The sequence below is a fragment of the Scyliorhinus canicula genome, chromosome 16, assembly GCF_902713615.1.
Source record: "Scyliorhinus canicula chromosome 16, sScyCan1.1, whole genome shotgun sequence".
Taxonomy (NCBI): Eukaryota; Metazoa; Chordata; class Chondrichthyes; order Carcharhiniformes; family Scyliorhinidae; genus Scyliorhinus; species Scyliorhinus canicula.
In genome coordinates, this window is record NC_052161.1 from 109,150,085 (window position 1) to 109,168,069 (window position 17,985).

Here is a 17,985-nt window from a genome sequence, read left to right on the forward strand (position 1 = left end):
CCTCCGGGTGCTCCGGTTTCCTCCCACAGTCCAAAGATGTGCAGGGTAGGTGGATTGGCCATGATAAATTGCCCTTAGTGTCCAATATTGCCCTTAGTGTTGGGTGGGGTTACTGGGTTATGGGGATAGGGTGGAGGTGTTGACCTTGGGTAGGGTGCTCTTTCCAAGAGCCGGTGCAGACTCGATGGGCCAAATGGCCTCCTTCTGCACTGTAAATTCTATGAATCCCACCCTGTAAACCCACCTAACCTGCACATCTTTGGACTGTGGGAGGAAACCGGAGCACCTGGAGGTAACCCACACAGACACGGGGAAGAACGTGCAAACTCCACACTGACAGTCACTCGAGGCCGGAATCGAACACGGGTCCCTGGTGCTGTGAGGCAGCGGTGCTGACCACTGTCCCACCATGTCTCTGGCCTTTTTGGACATTAGTGTGTACTTATGAGGAGCTATCCTTTTTTTTAAATCAGGGACAAGGGATATTCAGATTTTTAAATAAAAATTCAAGTTTGGGAGCTGGCCTTCACTGGAAAGGCCGTAATTTCGTGCCCGTCACTTGGCATCCTGCAAAAGTGGCAATGGTCTGCCTCCTTAACCCTCTTGGTGGCTCATACAACTGAATGGTTTTCTGGAAGTACATACCCGTGTGGGGTTGGCGTCATGTATGAGTTAGCTAATAAAGCAGCCAAGTTTTTGTCCCCTAAAAACTCCACTTTGGCTTTTCAACAAGCTGCCAGCTTCACATGGTGGATATCAGCTTTGTAATAACAGATTTTTATTTTTGTCCCTTATAAACCTAATTGAAAGTCTCAAGCTGCCACAGGACATAAAGTCAATCTCTCTGGATCAGTAGGCCAGTAACATAACCACTACACTACTGTACCCCGCCACAGGCTGCTGTGGCTTGAACCACTCCAGAGCTATCGCCTCTACTCACAGCTTCCTGCTTATTCCCTCCAACAAATATCACATCTGATTTTTGAATGCAAATTTAGCTCTCTCTTAAAATAAAATTGATCCTGCGTTGACGGCAACGTCACATTCCTTCCAGGCTACCCCTCTTGCCCCTGATCTCATCTCTTTTTTTGCTGTGTCTGAATTGATCTCTATATTTCAACATACTCTACCTCTTCTTTCTGTGCGCAAAACAGTTTGAACTTTCAGGCCCGGTTTGCATTTTTGGGTGCTTTCCAAGTCAAGCTTTGACTTCACTTGTCATCAAAAATTAAAAAAAAACTTTTCAAAATCCCCCCGTCCCCAACCACCCAGTGAAAGACCCATTTTCACCAGAGCAAGCACTCAGCCGAAATAAAAATGGAAAGTTCTGGAAAAACTCAGCAGGCCTGGCGGCACCTGTGAAGAGAAAACAAGAGTTAACGTTTCGAGACGGACTTGACTCTTCCTCAGCTGCAGTAGCTGCCAGCTGTCCTTTGGCACCTTACCCACTCTTCATGTGTGAGCCTGCATTTGAGAGTGTTGGCAAGCTACGAGATATCACAGCCCGGCCCAGCTAAATTTTATCGCACAGGCATGTACTTTCCAGCTAGGTTTGATCAGACCGGATCAGCTGATTTTATTTTTCTTCATTACACCCTATCCCGTGGCCCATGAGCACTGAGGCTGATTGTAACAGCCGAATCCATGTCCAGGTTCAGGTCAGTTGGCTCCACATCGACATTTGCCCACTGGCTCATCAGGCGGAGCTGCCCCTGCATTTTGTCAAATGTCAGATTTGTGTTTACCGTAAAGCCCAGTAGTGCATGACTCGGAAGGAAATTTATCCTTCACAAGCTGGAGAATCGCCGTAAAATTAGACCAGGGGGGAGGCGATGTAAAGAAGCAAAGGTCTGTAGAAAATCTGGACCTCAATTCTCCCTAAATGGCGATCGAGGTTTGTTGAGAATTTCAATAATGTGATCGATGGTGATCGAACGGTGGTACAGGTTTGAGGGGCTGAATGGCCTCCAGCTGAATCTGTGTGTGTGGTGATGGCCAAAGTAACAGGTGGTTCCTGGGCAATAGGGCAGCACGGCAGCACAGTGGGTAGTACTGTTGCTTCACAGCGACTGGGGGATTTTTACAGTAACTTCATAACAGTGTTAATGTCAGCCTACTTGTGACAATAAAGATTATTATTATTATCAGTACGGCGGGATCAGAGTGGCAAATCAGTGTGGGTCAAGTCTTATTATCAAAGCCTGAGCTGCACTAAGTTTGAGTATTTTGATTTCCTCAGGCAGATGATTTTGTTCGTGCCAATGCCTGTAACAGACTGACTGGGATTGCTGAACAGATCCAGTACCTCCAGGAGAAAGCGAGAAAGGTATGAGGTCTCCTCACGTTCTGTGTCATCTTCCCTCTCTGTCGTCTTCTTTGTTGGCGTCCTCCCCACTGCCTCAGGGCCTCAGCCTCACACTGAGGATTGGCCTGGTTCCCAGGGTTCTCGGTGAGCCTTGCTCTGGCTGAAACTGAGGGGAAAATTGTGAAAGAATTCTGATTTGACACAGCTGCTGCCACTCCAAATTCACTTTGTTTACATTGCCGGAGGGAACTGGGGTTATTTGGATTGCAGGGGTCACAGCTGTAACTTTAATTTTCTGGTTTTGGGTTGCCCACCCCTGTGCTGGTGTGTTTGATTGTAGCTGAGGCTCAGCAATGGCTGGGCCATGGCGGGACAGGGTGTGAACAGCTTCCAATCAAAATGATGGTATTCGACCTCCAGACTCACCAATGGCATCAGTAATATTTGTCTCTGGTGTTTTTCCACCATTGGCCACGGTGCCGTCAGTCATCTAGGACCTAAACTCTGAAGTTTCCTCCCTGAGTGGGCAGGACGGTGGCACAATGGTTAGCACTGCTGCTTCACAGCACCAGGAACCCAGGTTGTATTCTGGCCTAGAGCGACTGACTGTGTGTAGTTTGCACATTCTCCCCATGTCTGCGTGGATTTCCTCCAGTGCTCGAGTTTCCTTTCACAGTCCAAATATGTGCATGTCAGGTGGATTGGCCATTCTAAAATTGCCCCTTCGTGTCCAGAGATGTGCAAGTTAGGTAGGGTTACAAGGATAGGGCGGGAATGTGGGCCTAGGTAGTGTGCTCTTTCCGAGGGTTGGTGCAGACACGATGGGTCAAATGGTCTCATTCTGCATGTAGGGATTCTATGGATACTGGTATGGAAGCCTCTTCACCTCTCCATCTGTCCCCTGCCTTCAGATTCCATGTAAAAACTATCTCTTGTGATCACCTGTCCTAATGCCTTCTTTTTTGAAGCTTACTTACTGCATCTGTACAGGACCTTGGTGAGATCACACCTGCAATATTGTGTGCAGTGTTGGTCTCCTTACCTAAGAAAGGATATACTTGCTATAGAGGGAGTACAACAAACGTTCACCAGACTGATTCCTGGGATGACAGGATTGTCATATGTGGAGAGATTGGGTCAACTGGGTCTGTATGTATAATGTTCTGACAGGGCTGGACAGACTGGATGCAGGAATGTTGTGTCCTCTGGCTGGGAGTGTCTAGAACAAGGGGTCACGGTCTCAGGATATGGGGCAGGCCATTTCGGACTGAGATGAGAAGTTTCTTCAGTCAGAAAATGGTGAACCTGTGGAATTCTCTACCACAGAAAGCTGTGGAGGCCAAATCACTGAATACATTTATGAAGGAAGCAGTTAGATTTCTATCTGTATAGGTGTCAACAGGCATGGGGAGAGCACGGGAATATGCTGTTGAGATAGAGGATCAGCCATGATCATATTGAAGGGTGGAGCAGGCTCAAAGGGCCAAATGATCTACTCCTATTTTGATGTTTCTATGTTCTGTGTTAATGTTTACCTGCTTTGCAATGCTGTAAAGTGTCTTGGGACATTTAATTGCATTGAAGGCTTAAGTAAATGCAAGCTGTTGTTCTGTCCCCAGAGTCACCCGTGGAGACCTAGTTGTGTTGAATGTTGCTGTTGGCCTTTAATTGCTGGATGAGCTGCTGATTTCTGTGTTATAGTCATAGAATATCAGGCTTGCCAAAGTCTTACTCAAACTGCTTTCTTTGTGTCTGTTAAAATGGCCTAATGTCTGTGCACCTTAAACAACAATTTCCGCCACCACTGTGATGGCATTGTGTATCTACAGGAGGGGTTCTCAACCCTGTTGCTTCTCCTGTATGATAAAAATGGACCCCCAAAACAGAATGTAATTATTATGCAGTTCAGCATACATATCTATTATTTGGGCGAGGTGCTCTGGCCTCTCCCCCCCCCCCCCCCCCCCCCCCCCCCCCCCCACATGTTTCTTGGCAGCGGAAGGCAGTCTGCCGGTGGCCAGATCTTCTGGTCTCGTCGCTGTCGACGGGATTTCCTTTTGAATCCACCCCACCCTGCCGGGAAACCCATAGCGGGGTGCGCCACCGGTGGGATTGGAAGATCCCGCCCATAATTTTTGTTGGACTTACTTAATGTGAGACTTGCCGCTGCTTTCTGTTACATGGTAAAAGTCAGTCGCAAGGTCACACAGGGCAAGATCCCATAATAGAATATCAGATGGCTCACAATGCACTATGTGGAGCTAAGTTCCAGGGTCACTTCTTAATGCAAATGGCGTACTTCATAGCTTTAAAAAGTGGCTTTTACGGCTGTCCGTACCTCATGTGAGTGATACCATGTGGACTCTACTGCCCCCCCCCCCCCCCCCCCACCCCTCCCCGTGAGAATCATCAGCTCCTCGGGCAGTGGCAATGAGAATTGGCAGTCCAATCTGCCACCCATGCCACATGTGGCTCCGTAAAATACCACTAGGAGAAATCCAGTGCTCAGCCGCCAGAAAGAGCAAAAGGTGAAGTCAACCGACTACTTCCCGATGCTCTTTGCTTAATTTCTTTGGCCCATTTCCCCAGAAAAGAGACGTCAAAATCCACTGGCCTGTTGCTCTGTTTACCCAGTGGGCATGAGAGTGTGGCTTGCCAGGGTAAGAACCCACTGTGAACGGCCACTATCAGATTTAAGGGAAGAGAGGAGCCGCATCTCTTCTCTCCACCATCAGCAGTGGCTGCAGTGTCACAGCTCTTTCTGCTTCCCTCTGTCTTTTTATGCCTTTCTCCATGCTGCGAGTGTGTGATTTCCTGAACCATGCTTCCAGTGCATGCGAGACGTATCACAGCTGAAGTTTTATCACATAATGAGATTGTGGAAAGGTTTTCTGCTTGAAGGATGCTGTTTTGCCAGGCCCGATGAAGCCTTCTTGCAGGACCGGCCTGTTGAGAATCCCTGATCTGCAAGGTGCACAGCAGCATTTTATCAAGGCTTCCTTGGGAGCACTTCTCAAACCAGCATCGTCGAGAACATGGGCGCCATAACACAAACTGCTAAAGATAAATCAAAGGTGGCAATGGAGGGAGCCACTAGAAGAAAGATTTCCGCTTGGTGAAGCAAGCTTTGCAATCCTCAAACCTTTTAGTTCACTTCGAGCCTGGGAAACTGATTGTTCTCACGTGCCGGGTCTCCTTACGGGATAGGGAGTACAGGATGAGGGATGGTTCCGAGCACCACATCACCTTTGCTTCGAGGATCCTTTCAGAAGTGGAGCAAAACAATGCTCAAATCGGGAAAGAGGGTTTAGCAGTCACATATGGTGTGAAGAAATTCCACCAATATGCTTACAGATGGCGAATCATTATAATCACCGACCATAAGCCGCTATTGGGCCTTCTGAGAGAAGACAAACCAGTACCACCAATAGCCTCTGGACAGGTGCAGCATTGGCTTTGCTGCTGGCAGCCTACAACTACGCCTTCCAGCACAGACTTGGCAAACAGATTGCCAATGCAGATACAATGAACTGACTCCTCCTCCTGAAAAACATTCTACGTACACCAGTACCCCAGGAGATCATATTGGCCTTGAATTTCTTGGACACATTGCCAGTGTTGGCTGGCCACATTTGAAGCTAGACCCAGTGCGATCCCATATTATCGAACGTAAAGTGGATACAGACCTGGTGGCACTATGAGAAATCTGAGCACCTGATGCCCTATTTAACCGGTCAGGTTGAACTGACCTGTGACGATGGTGTGATCCTGTGGGGCTTGCGTGTTGGCGTTCCACTATCAGCCAGGGGACCTCTCCTACAGGAACTACATAGTGCCCATCCAGGGAAAACACAAATGCTACATATGGTGGTCAGCCATTGATAAAGCCATTGGAGAAATGGTACAGCAATGTACCATTGGCCAGTCTCCAACATTGGATGTGGCCAGGTCGTCCATGGGCTACTTGGGCCCTTTCTTGGGCAGGATATTTTTGGTTTTGGTGGATGCCCACTCCCAAGTGGCTATCTATATAGAAAATGGAGACTTGACCTCAGCAACGACGGTGAACGCCTTACACTGGGTGTTCGCTATTCACGGACTGCTGAAGTCCATTGTATCCGATAATGACACCCCTTTTACAATGGACAAGTTCCAGGATTTTGTTCTAGCTAATGACATAAGCCACACCAGGATGGCCCAGTTCCACTCTGTGTCCAATGAATTGGCTGAGACGAGTTGCTGATGGACTGCCACCTCAGAACCTTTTTTGAATTTAGTGTTTCCTAACTTGGCAGGGAAGGTGGAGGAGGTCAGGTCTTCAGAGAAGGCAACGGGCTATGCAGAGGGGTGACAGATCATTCCAGGTGGGGGACACGGTCTTGGTTCGAAACTTCATCTGTGAAACCCACTGTGGTTAGCCAGGCGGACTGTATCCCAGTCTGGGCCCGTGTCATACGTGGTGAATGTAAATGGAAGGACTATCAAAAAGCAAATTGGCCATTTGAAGAGTCGGGAGCAGGGATGATTCCCATTTCAGAATGGCGGGTCCCACTGGTGTTGTCGACACTCCTGTGAATGTTCCTGAGCAGAGGGAGGTGAGAACTCCTGAGTTAACCCCACCAGCTGTACCATTGAAAGCCGGTGAGGCCAGTTCCCTTACCGATGAGATGCTGCCTCCTGAACTATCGTCGCCCACCGATAACACAACTACCTCAGAGGCTGTTAAGCCTGTGGGAGGACTACGGCGGTTTGGGAGGACTCGACGGTCCCCATACTGACTGACTCTTTGATGAACATTCTCTCCATGAACATTTTTGCCATGTATATAGAGCCTGTACATAGTTTTGTGTAAAATGTAATAAGGGATTTAAGGGGATAGGGATCTGATAGCGTGGCCCCTTCAAAGGCCCAGTCAAAGGGGCGACCTTGGTAGGCCACGTTACCGGCTCAGAACCAATCGCGCAGGAGAATTCAAAATCCAGCCAATAGCAGGTTAGTGCAGAGCCCGGTCAGTATGGAGCTTGGAGACGTGTCTGTAAATATACCAGAGTTTGCCTTTTGTTAATAAACAACTTTGTTACTACAGAAAGCCTGCAGAGTGTTTCTTGAGCCACCACAATCCCCTTTGTCAAATTTGAACCTGTCAGATTCATTGACATTAACTTTTAACATGAAATAAGTTTTCCCCAGAGTTTCCCCCGGCCCCTAATGTTGATGCCATTATTCTGCATGCTGCTGCTCCTTCATGATGTGATTCCGTGTAAGTAACTTCTCCACATGTTCTGTTCAGGTCCTGGAAGATGCCAAGAGAGACGCAGATCTCCATCATGTTGCCTGTAATATTGTGAAGAAGCCTGGCACTGTGTATTTTATGTACAAAAGGGACTCTGGGCAGAAATACTTTTCCATCCTTTCCCCAAAGGTCAGTAGAATTTCAATATTTCCAAGTCCTCAATAAGTTGAAAGGAGTTCCCGTTTAATTGCAGCCGCGGTGCTGTGCAGTTTGGGAAAGATCAGGAATTTGGTTGTTCACTGAACCATGCAACCTGGGCGGAATCCCAGCTGCAGCTGTCTGTAGCTCTCTTGTCAGACGTCTGTGGATTCGAATCACACTCCAGAGTCTTAAGTTGCCACTTTAGTACAGGATTGAAAGTGTTCAAAGTGCCATCTTTCAAACAAAATGTAAATCGAAGCTCCGTCTGCTCCCTCAAGTGGACATAAAAGATTCCATTGTAATGTTTGAAGAATGGGAATTATCCTTGGGTCTGAATTTCACGCTCCCTCCCGGCGGGTTTTGGGATCCCGTCTGCCCCGGATGTGAATTTACACTGGGCTGCGCAAGGCCTTGGATGCGAAGCTCCCCTCGCCCCTATTAAGGCCCTTAAGTGGCCACTTAAGAGTCTTTTGCAATCCAGCCTCAATTTTCCGGCTGGTGGACGCTTGATAGGTCAAGGTGGAAAACAGAAAAATGTTCAATCCTCGATCTTGCAGGAAGGGTGTGGAGGGAGCCTCCATCAGAATCCCCCTTCTGACTGGCCGCACCATCCCCTCAAGGACTAGACATCTCTGGACTTTCCTACCCCTATCCCCTAATAACCCAATCACCCATCTCACAAACACCCCAGGTTCCCATACCCTCCCTTCCCCAAGACCCCGCCACTTACCTGGCCACTATGTCCCGACACTTAGTCCCAGGTACGGTGTTGCAGTTCCTCTTCTGGCCACTTCAGCGCTATGCCTGGAGGGCCTGAAGAGCTGTCGGCCAATCTAATCGGGTGGCAGCTCTCCCAAGGCGAGGCTTCCTTCCAAGTGAGAACAGAAGTCCTGTATGCTGCCAGTCAATGGTCATTTGACCGTAAAAAGGCAACAGGCCTGTCAGCAAGGATACAAAAAGTTCACGCCTTGGTGTCGTTGCCAATATTTATCCATCAACCAACATCACAGATATTGAAATAGCAAATGCTGGAAATACTCAGCAGGTCTGACAGTATCTGTGGAGAGAGAAACAGACGTTATGGGCGCGATTCTCCGGACTCACGAAAAATCGCGAAATCGGCGGGAAAAACGGGCGCGTTTGACGACGGTCGGGAAGGGTCCATTTCCCGACGTATTCACTTCCGGGAAATGGGCTAGGAATGCGGCCGCGTCAATTACGTGCGCCATTACGACGGAACGCGGCGACGACACGAACACGCCCATGTTGCGCTGCCACACGCGGTAAAAAGGCGCGGGCGAGCACAGAATCTGTCGGCCATGATGTCGGACCCCAGGAGAGCTGCCCCTCGGTTTGTTGAGGCTGATGTGGAGGCGCTGCTCGATGCCGCCGAGCAGGGGAGGGGCATCATCTGCCCGCGTAGAGGGCATCGCCAACCTGCCAGCGCGGTACGCCAGGCCTGGCGTGTGATGGCTGCTGCCGGTTGTGCTGTGGGGCAGACCCCTCGCTCTGCAGAGCAATGCAGGAAAAAGCTGCACGACCTCACCAGGGCTGCCAGGGTAAGTGCCAAGAGGGTGCCCCCTGGTCACAACCATCCCGACCCCCTTAACTTAATCACCCACCTGCCCCCCTGGCACGGGGGGGGGGGATTGGGGCAGAGTTATTTGAGGGTGGTTAACAAAGTTGTCACAGACCCAGCGCTCTGGCCTCCGTGGGAGAGATGCAATGATCTTTTGACAACTTCTCCCCCAAACTGTGCCAGTATCTGAACGGACTGCTGATACCTGCCGTATTGTAATGATCTTCCTATGTCCCCTCCCCCAACAGGCCAAGTCCGCTCACAACACCCGTGAGCGGCACAAGACCGGAGGGGGTTCGCCCAACCTGCACCCCCTGACCACATTTGAGCTGAGGGCACTGGACCTTGTTGAGGGGTCTGGCACCCGGGAAGTCACGCTATGTGAGGTTGGCGGATCTGCAACAAGTGAGACAACCTCCTTGACAAACACCCACCCCTCCTCCATCCTCTGTCCCTTCACACACCCTGCCCACTTGGACACCTCCCACATCCTCTGTCCCTTCATACGCTGCCCACTGGGACGTCAAGCGGCCGGCCGAGCGAATCTAAATAACCCGTTTCATTCTCTTCCCTAGGACGTGATGCCGAACGACCAGGGCCGTCTGGCTGCAGACGGACACAGGCATCTGCCCCCACCTCACCTGGGGCCGAACGACAGAGGGTGCTTAATCAGCGGGGAGTCCCATCCTCCCCAACCCAATCTGCGGAGCAGGACGCCCAGAGGGTGGCGATACCACAAGCCACACAAATGGCCAGCGAACACCCTGCGGACTCTCAGCGGCCCCAAACCATAGAGGAGGCGTTAAATACAGACGACCTCAGGCTTGCGGCACTCTTATCTCCCACACCATCCATCATCCCACAGACACTCACCCCGGCGGGCCTATTTAGTGATGAGTCTCCTGGGTCACAGTCTGGTTCGCACATCACAGCTGACCAGGTACAGCAGGTGGAGGTCGGAGCAACCAAGGGCCCAGACTGGCGGAGGCCAGGCCAGGCCCAGGATGCAGCTGGCTCCCAGACGTTTTCTGAGTTCCTGGAGTTTCTCAACCCACCCGCACAGCTGATGCCTCAAGAAACCCAGGGTAACAATGACGGGAAGAGGGCTGTCTTCCAGACTCTGCAGACGCTGTTAGAGGAGTCGAACCGCGTCCACGAGCAGGGAGTGGTGTCGCTCATGGCAGCAACCCAGGCCGACACCGCACGGGTGGCATCCGCGGTGGAGGCAATGGGTGAAACGGTTTCGGTCATGGGTCAGGTTATGCAAGGCGTTGGGGTTAATGTGCACGCGTCATCCTCGGCCCTGGACAGAGTTGCCCTCTCACAGGCAGCAATGTGCCAGAGACAAATCGACATTGCCGGCGCCCTGCAGGCCTTGGCCCAGTCTCACCAGGTCATTGGCCCAGTCGCAGCAGTCAGTCGCCGAGAGCATCAACCGCCTGACACATGTGCTGGATGGTGTCGTGCACTCACAGGTTGAGGTCGCACAGTCCCTAGCGGGAATGTCTAACTCCCTGGACTCCGTGTCTGCAAACCTTCGGATCCTGGTCGATACCGTCGCAGGCCTCCAGGACTGGCAGCGCCAGGGTGTCGGTGGCACGACGGGGCACCTCCCGCTCGCACCTCTGTCCCAAAGTGAGGCCCGGGGGCCACCGGGCTCCCCGAGGGAGGAGGAGGTTTCGGGGCCCGTCCCATTAACTCCATCACGGGACGTCCCGGAACTTCTCCGGCCTCCCCCGCGTCCCATCCCTGGTGCATCGGGGTGGGCAGCAGGCAGAGCAGGGTGGCACAATGTCACCCGAGACGCCCGCAGAGCAGCCTGGCCCATCAAGGCTGGATCGCCCCAGGAAACACTTGCCGAAGGAGAAACAAGTCGAAGGGGGCGATTCGCAGCAGTCCTCTACACTCCTGCTGTATCATCTGGGGATCACTTAGACATAGTGGTAGGGCCTGTAAGGCAACAAAAGAGAAACACTGAGTAGTTGGCAACGTATGAAGGGCACAGTTTAGTTGTAGGGGCTAGGGCGTCTATAAATGTTTGTTCACATTAAACGCACTGTTCCACCTTACTTGTAATACCGTGTGATTGTTCCACAGCCACAGGAATCGTGATGGTGACCGAGTGTCACTGTCACTATGTTGACGAAGCGGTGAAACTTCGGTGCGGGTGTGCAGTCCCAGCCCCTCCCCACACCCCTCCCACAGCTAGCCCACGCGGGCACGTGATGGAGTGTCCATGACGAACTCAGCGGCCACCAAGGTGGATAGTTCAGCTATTGCGTGGGTTCAGACTCTCTCTAACGATTCTGAGCTCACAGCTCTTCGCCAGAGCGGGCTGTCATCATTCCACATGGCACTGATCACACCCGCTGACACAGCCATCAATGTTGTACCATACCGTCTGGACCCCAGTAATAAGGGTGATGTCGAAGTGGGAGCACTGAACACTGAGAGGGGGTGGGGGGGGGGGCTGTGGTGGTTGGCAGTTATGTGTTGACCCTCTGCACGACTAGCGCTGCAGGTGGTGGTTTGGTGTTCAGCGGGGACGTCACATGCGACGCCGTGAATCGTGCTGCCACCAAGGCGTTGCGTGCCCACCGTCCTCGCCGGGTCTGTTGTGCCGCCTCCTGGGCATCACCAGCACAGGGTCATGTCTGCGTGCTGCGCCCGCCACTCCGCCAGCCTCCTCCTCCTCCTCTCCTCCTCTGTGCTGGCACACTGCACTGGTTTCTCCCCTCTGCCTCATGCAGCAGGTCATCTCCCCTCTGCATCGCGATGTTGTGCAGCGCACAGCAGACCACAACAATGCGAGCGACCCTGTCGGGCTGGTACTGCAGGGCCCCTCCGGAGCGGTCCAGGCACCTGAATCTCATCTTCAGGAGCCAAGGCAGCACTCCACCCACACCCCTGGTTGCTGCATGGGCCTCGTTGTATCAGGTTTCCGCATTGGTCTGAGGCCTCCGTATAGGCGTCATCAGCCAAGACCTCAGCGGATAACCCCTGTCGCCTAGCAACCAGCCCCTCAGCCGGGGGGGGACGTCCCTCAAACATCGCAGGGATGAACGACTGCGCCAGTATGTAGGAGTCATGCCCACTCCCTGGGAACCTTGCACAGACATTCATGATCCTCATGGTGGGGATCGCATACCACCTGGATATTCATGGAGTATGTCCCCCTCCTGTTAGTGAACACGTCCCTGTCCCCTGCAGGCGGGGCGCATGGGGACGTGAACACAATCGATTGCCCCCTGCATCATCGTATCCCGCCCACTCTGGCAAATCCACGAGCTCGTGAGTCTTGACTTCCTTGGTCCTCGGGAAAGGTGATGTAGATGTTAGCGATGGCATAGAGGGCGTCGGTCACATCCCGGATGCACCTGTGGAAGGAGCCGACTGGAAGGAGCAGGTATCATAGAAGTTAAGAGCGACCATCACCTTGATGGCAACCGGGATCGCGTGTCCTCCCCCCGTTCCACGTGGGGCGAGGTGCGCCACGCAGTGACAGATATGTATCACCGTACCCCTACTCAGCCGGAGTCTCCTCCTGCAGGTGATGTCCGTCATTGTTAGGAAAAAAGACCCGGACACGGTACACCCTCGGCCTTGGTCGTCGCCTCTGGCGGCCTTTGCCTCTGCAACCCTCACTCTCTCCTCTTCCTCCTCCTCCTACTCCCCATGCTGCTCGACAACTGGCAACTCCTCGGCCCTTCCCTCTGCTGCTGCAGCTGGCCCTGCATCCACTGCGGGTTGTGGGTGTGGATGCTGCAGCATCTCCAAATGCAGAACATAGCCGTTCTGTTCACAGACATTGTGCTAACCTACAGAAGGGTGGTGGGGGCAGAGAAACGGGACATGTTAGACGGAGGTTAGTCGACAACTCGGCAGCTGCAGCCACGGGATACCTGTGTGTCCCGGTGGCCTGGTCGCGCTGCTGACACGCGGGCAGCCTAACCCCTGATCACTTTCTGCATCCAACGGCCAGTAAACTATGTCCTCCTCACCGGTGCGTCAGTGGCCTGTGGCCGTAAGCCACAGGGGAACCAGCGGCCGTGTCCTTGTGAACGGCACACCATGGCATGGTGGCAGACATTTTGTTACGGGGTTGGACGGCTCACTCGCTCACTCTCTCCCTAACACCCCCCCCCACTCCCACTCCCCCCCTCCGTCTCCCCCACTGCCCCCCTCCATCTCCCCCCTCCGTCTCCCCCACTCCCCCCTCCGTCTCCCCCACTCCCCCCTCCGTCTCCCCCACTCCCCCCTCCGTCTCCCCCACTCCCCCCTCCGTCTCCCACTCCCCCCTCCGTCTCCCCCACTCCCCCCTCCGTCTCCCCCACTCCCCCCTTCGTCTCCCCACTCCCCCCGTCGTCTCCCCCACTCCCCCTCCCTCTCCCCCACTCCCCCCTCCGTCTCCCCCACTGCCCCCTTCATCTCCCCCCTCCGTCTCCCCCACTCCCCCCTCCGTCTCCCCCCTCCATCTCCCCCACTCCCCCTCCATCTCCCCCACTGCCCCCCTCCATCTCCCCCCTCCGTCTCCCCCACTCCCCCCTCCGCCTCCCCCACTGCCCCCTTCATCTCCCCCCTCCGTCTCCCCCACTCCCCCCTCCGTCTCCCCCACCCCCCCTCCGTCTCCCCCACTCCCCCCTCCATCTCCCCCACCTCCCCCTCCATCTCCCCCACTGCCCCCCTCCATCTTCCCCCTCCGCTCCCCCCACTCCCCCCACCATCTCCCCACTCCCCCCTCCATCTCCCCACGTCCCCCCTCCGTCTCCCCCACTGCCCCCTCCATCTCCCCCCTCCATCTCCCCCACTCCCCTCCCGTCTCCCCCACTCCCCCCTCCGTCTCCCCCACTCCCCCCTCCGTCTCCCCACTCCCCCTCCGTCTCCCCACTCCCCCCTCCGTCTCCCCCACTCTCCCCTCCATCCCCACTCCCCCCCTCCGTCTCCCCCACTCCCCCCTCCGTCTCCCCCACTCCCCCCTGCTCTGGACCCCCCTCCCATTCTCAGGGATGCCTGCCCCGTTGTGGCCAGACTCGAGCGGTGCGCTGAGCGGTGCGCTCACCTCCTGGAAGCAGTCGTCAGCCAGCACGACTGGTTGACGAACTTAAAAAGCAGGTGTGTTTGACGCCGTGTAAACAGTGCGCGATTAAGTCGGGACTTCGGCCCATCCGGGCCGGAGAATAGTGGGGGGGCCAATAACTAGCGATTCTGGTCGTGTCGGGGGCGCAATAGAGGCGTTTGGCGGGAATGGCGACTTGGAGTTTGTGCGGGGTTTGGAGAATAGCGGGAGGGCGTCGGACCAGCATCGCCGTAAAAATTTGCGACGCCCGCTATTCTCCGATTTTTCGTGAGTCCGGAGAATCGCGCCCTATGACTCTTCTTCAGAACTGATCATTTGGTCGTTATTATAATTATTGTTTATGCAACCTTTCTAATGCAAATTGGTGGCTACATTTCCATACATTACCACAAGAACACACTTTAAAAGTACTGGCTACACAGTGCTTTGGAGTGACCTGAGATTGCAAAGGTTGCTGTATTCAAATCTTTCTTTTTTTTAAATTGAGTCTGTTGTTTTTCACTATTCATATTAGGAGTGGGGGCAGAGCTGCCCGCATGACTTCCTCGGTGCATACAAGCTGCAGCATGACATGTCATGGACACCGTACCAGGAGATTGAGAAACGAGATTCAGAAATCAGCTTCATTGACAAACTCCTGACCCAACAGCAGACACTGCCACAGAGCACAGCGCCCAACTTCTGGGGACTCGACCCCATGATATTACCTGCCAGCAAGAACACTCTGGAACGTTCCACCAGTATTGAAAAGGAGGCCCCGATTTCAGAAAATACCACGTTTCCCGATGGCCACACAGGGTCAATTTAAAAGTTTGTTTCCTGCACGTGATCCTTTGCAGTTTGTGGTTCCTGTCTACCATTTGCGACACATGATTGTGCATGTTAACAGTAGACAGACACTTTGATGTGTTCAGGCAACTTCCCTTTTGTTTATCTCAGATGGTAGACAGTTTTCTACTTATTTTAGATTGGTCCGCGCCTGCATAAAATGACACACTGGGGAATAGTGAAAGGACACAATGAAAATTAACGTCAACAACTGCAAACACTAGGCTAAAGAGGGATGGTTTAATTTTCCCACTTGTTACCAATCAGCCCTCACATTTGCAATTATCAAGAATCGCAGAGACAGGGGGAAAATTCAGCAAATTGGTCTAAGTAATCCTCGAGTTATATTTCATTTACCAGCTCTTTGAATAGTGATTGGATCATGATTTGCTTATTTCAAAGATGTCACCATTTGTAACTAGATTTATTCAATAAGAGCATAAGGAATTTGGGCCCCATCGGGCCTCCTAGGCTCCGATATTCAATACTGATCTTCAGCCTCAACTCCCATGTTCCCACCCACATCTCTCGATTCCCTCAGAGACTGAAAATCTATCGTATCTCAGCCTTAAATATATTCGCCATCTGAGCGTCGACAACTCGCTGGGGTACTCCAAAAAATCGCAACCCTTTGATCGAAGACATTTCTCCTCATCTCAATTCTAGGTGGGATCAGCTTCTTCTTCTGAGACTGTGCCCCTGGTGTTCTAGGTTGCCCAACCAGTGGAAACAATCTCAGGGTATATACCCTGACGAGCATGTGTATCAGTACCAATCTATCAGGCCAGTGCTTCCCAAACTTGTTCCCAGCTTGACCCCATTTTAATGCCTCGGACTTTGGAGAGTAAACATCTGTGGGATACGGGAGTTTTAATGGCGGTGGGGGTGGTGGATTTATTCCTTGACCGGGGAGCATGGGGGAGCAGGAGTTCAGCACAGGGAAAGTTGATGAAATGGTGAGGTTTCTTCAAAATAAATCAGGCACCTACCTTTTTTTTTGCAACAGCAATTGAGCCTGAGAGAGCAGTCTGTTAGGCCACGCCTACCAACAGCAATAAAAATGCAACAATTCAAAAGACTCCTGCAGCTGTCAGAAGTCAGTCTGACTTAGGGCGGCACGGTGGTTAGCACTGCTGCCTCACGGCATCGTGACCCGGGTTCGATCCCGGCCCCGGGTCACTGTCCGTGTGGGGTTTGCACATTCTACCTGTGTCACCGCACAACCCAAAAAGATGTGCAGGGTAGGTGAATTGGCCATGCTAAATTGCCCCTTAATTTGAAAAGAACGGAATTGGGTACTCCAAATTTTTTAAAAAGTCAGTCCGAGCTGTACGTCAGCCATTGCTGCCCTGGGGTTCGTGACCCCAAAATCTCATTTCGATACGTCACAACCCACAGTTTGGGAAACACAGGCTTTATCCAAATGAATTTTAATGCTGCATGATGCCCGCAATTCATCCCTTCACAGGGACTTAGGAACAGGAAGTGGCCATTCAGCCTCTTGAGCCTGTTCTGCTGTACAATCAGATTGTGCGTGATCTGTGTCTTAACCACATCTATACTCCTTGTTTCTACAACTTTTAACAGCTTTACCTAACAAAACTCTATCCGCCCTCGTTTTGATAAGAGCATGGCATTTCTAGGCAAATGGGGTTAGCTCAGATGGGCTTTTTGGTTGGCATGGACCAGTTTGGGCCGAAGGGACTGTCTCCATGCCATTGATTCTGTGAGTTTGCTCGTTAGGTTCTGTGCCGAGATTGACACTTCTACTCTTTGTAGCTAAATTGCTCCCAAAATGTGAGAAAAATCTGCAATCACCGGTTGTTCAAATCAACATTCTTTCACTCTCTCCCAGATCTGCAGGGACAAACTCTATATTTCTAGTGCTGGGTGTTGTATGAAGCGGCCATTGTGTTCATGTTTCATGCAACCTTCCGGTTTATTTGATTGAAATCCTCATGATAACAAAAATAAATATGGATTGTTGAAAACCAGTACCGAAAGAGGCGGATGTTCTGTTAAAAAACTGTTCCACGTGAAAGTGGTGCGAGTGAAATCATAGACAACAACCCTGCAGCTGCAATTTGGCTGGTTTTCCTAAGAAGGGCGGGGTTAGATGCGATGTAAAATGAGTTTGGGAAGTTTCAAACCAGGTCCAAATGAACATTGGTGCAGAATCTGCCCCAATTCACATCCAAAATGGCAATCAGAAACACATTCCTACTGGACAGAGCAGAAGAAACCCTGGGCTGGATTCTCCAATTTTCAGGCTATGTCCCATGGTGGCGTTTTACGACCAAAAATTCAGTGCAAAACAGCCACCAATCCTCCGTCTGGCTGGAGGCTAGCAGGCAGGCAGTGTGGAGCACCTGGTTATGGCTGCCGGCATGGCCGGAGAATTGCCAGGTCCGTGGCCGCGCATGCGCACGGCGGCGACCTGCAGCGGCCGTGCCATGCAACATGGAGCCGGCCGTGCGTGGACCCGGCCTGCCAAATAGTGCCCCCTCTTTGGCTGGACCACCCCCCAACGTTGCCCCCAGCCCCTCCCAAGGTCCCTCATGCCCGTGGATAGGCTCTCCTCCGACTGTGGCGGTGCTGGACTCAGTCCGCAGCCGCCACGCCGAGTTCCCGACAAATAATAGCATGAAAGACCCACACTGTCGGGAACTGGGCCAGTCGGGGGCGGAGTATCGGGTGGAGGGCCTCAGGCAACATCCTGAGGCCATCGATACGGCGTGCGGTGTATTTCTAGAGTACGCCAT

General features: G+C 52.5%; 1 protein-coding gene across 2 annotated transcripts in view; it reads left to right on the forward strand.

The window, feature by feature from the left end:
• The window catches only part of c16h1orf50 (chromosome 16 C1orf50 homolog), a 50,653-nt gene extending 33,436 nt beyond the window's left edge, over positions 1 to 17,217 (forward strand). For both annotated transcript variants that reach the window (XM_038821588.1, XM_038821589.1), the window contains 3 exons: positions 2,240 to 2,326; positions 7,596 to 7,727; positions 14,910 to 17,217. In XM_038821588.1, the coding sequence (XP_038677516.1) occupies positions 2,240 to 2,326; positions 7,596 to 7,727; positions 14,910 to 15,203 (513 nt within the window). In that variant the 3' untranslated portion in view covers positions 15,204 to 17,217. The remainder of the gene's footprint in view (positions 1 to 2,239; positions 2,327 to 7,595; positions 7,728 to 14,909) is intronic.
• Positions 17,218 to 17,985: the final 768 nt, after the last annotated feature.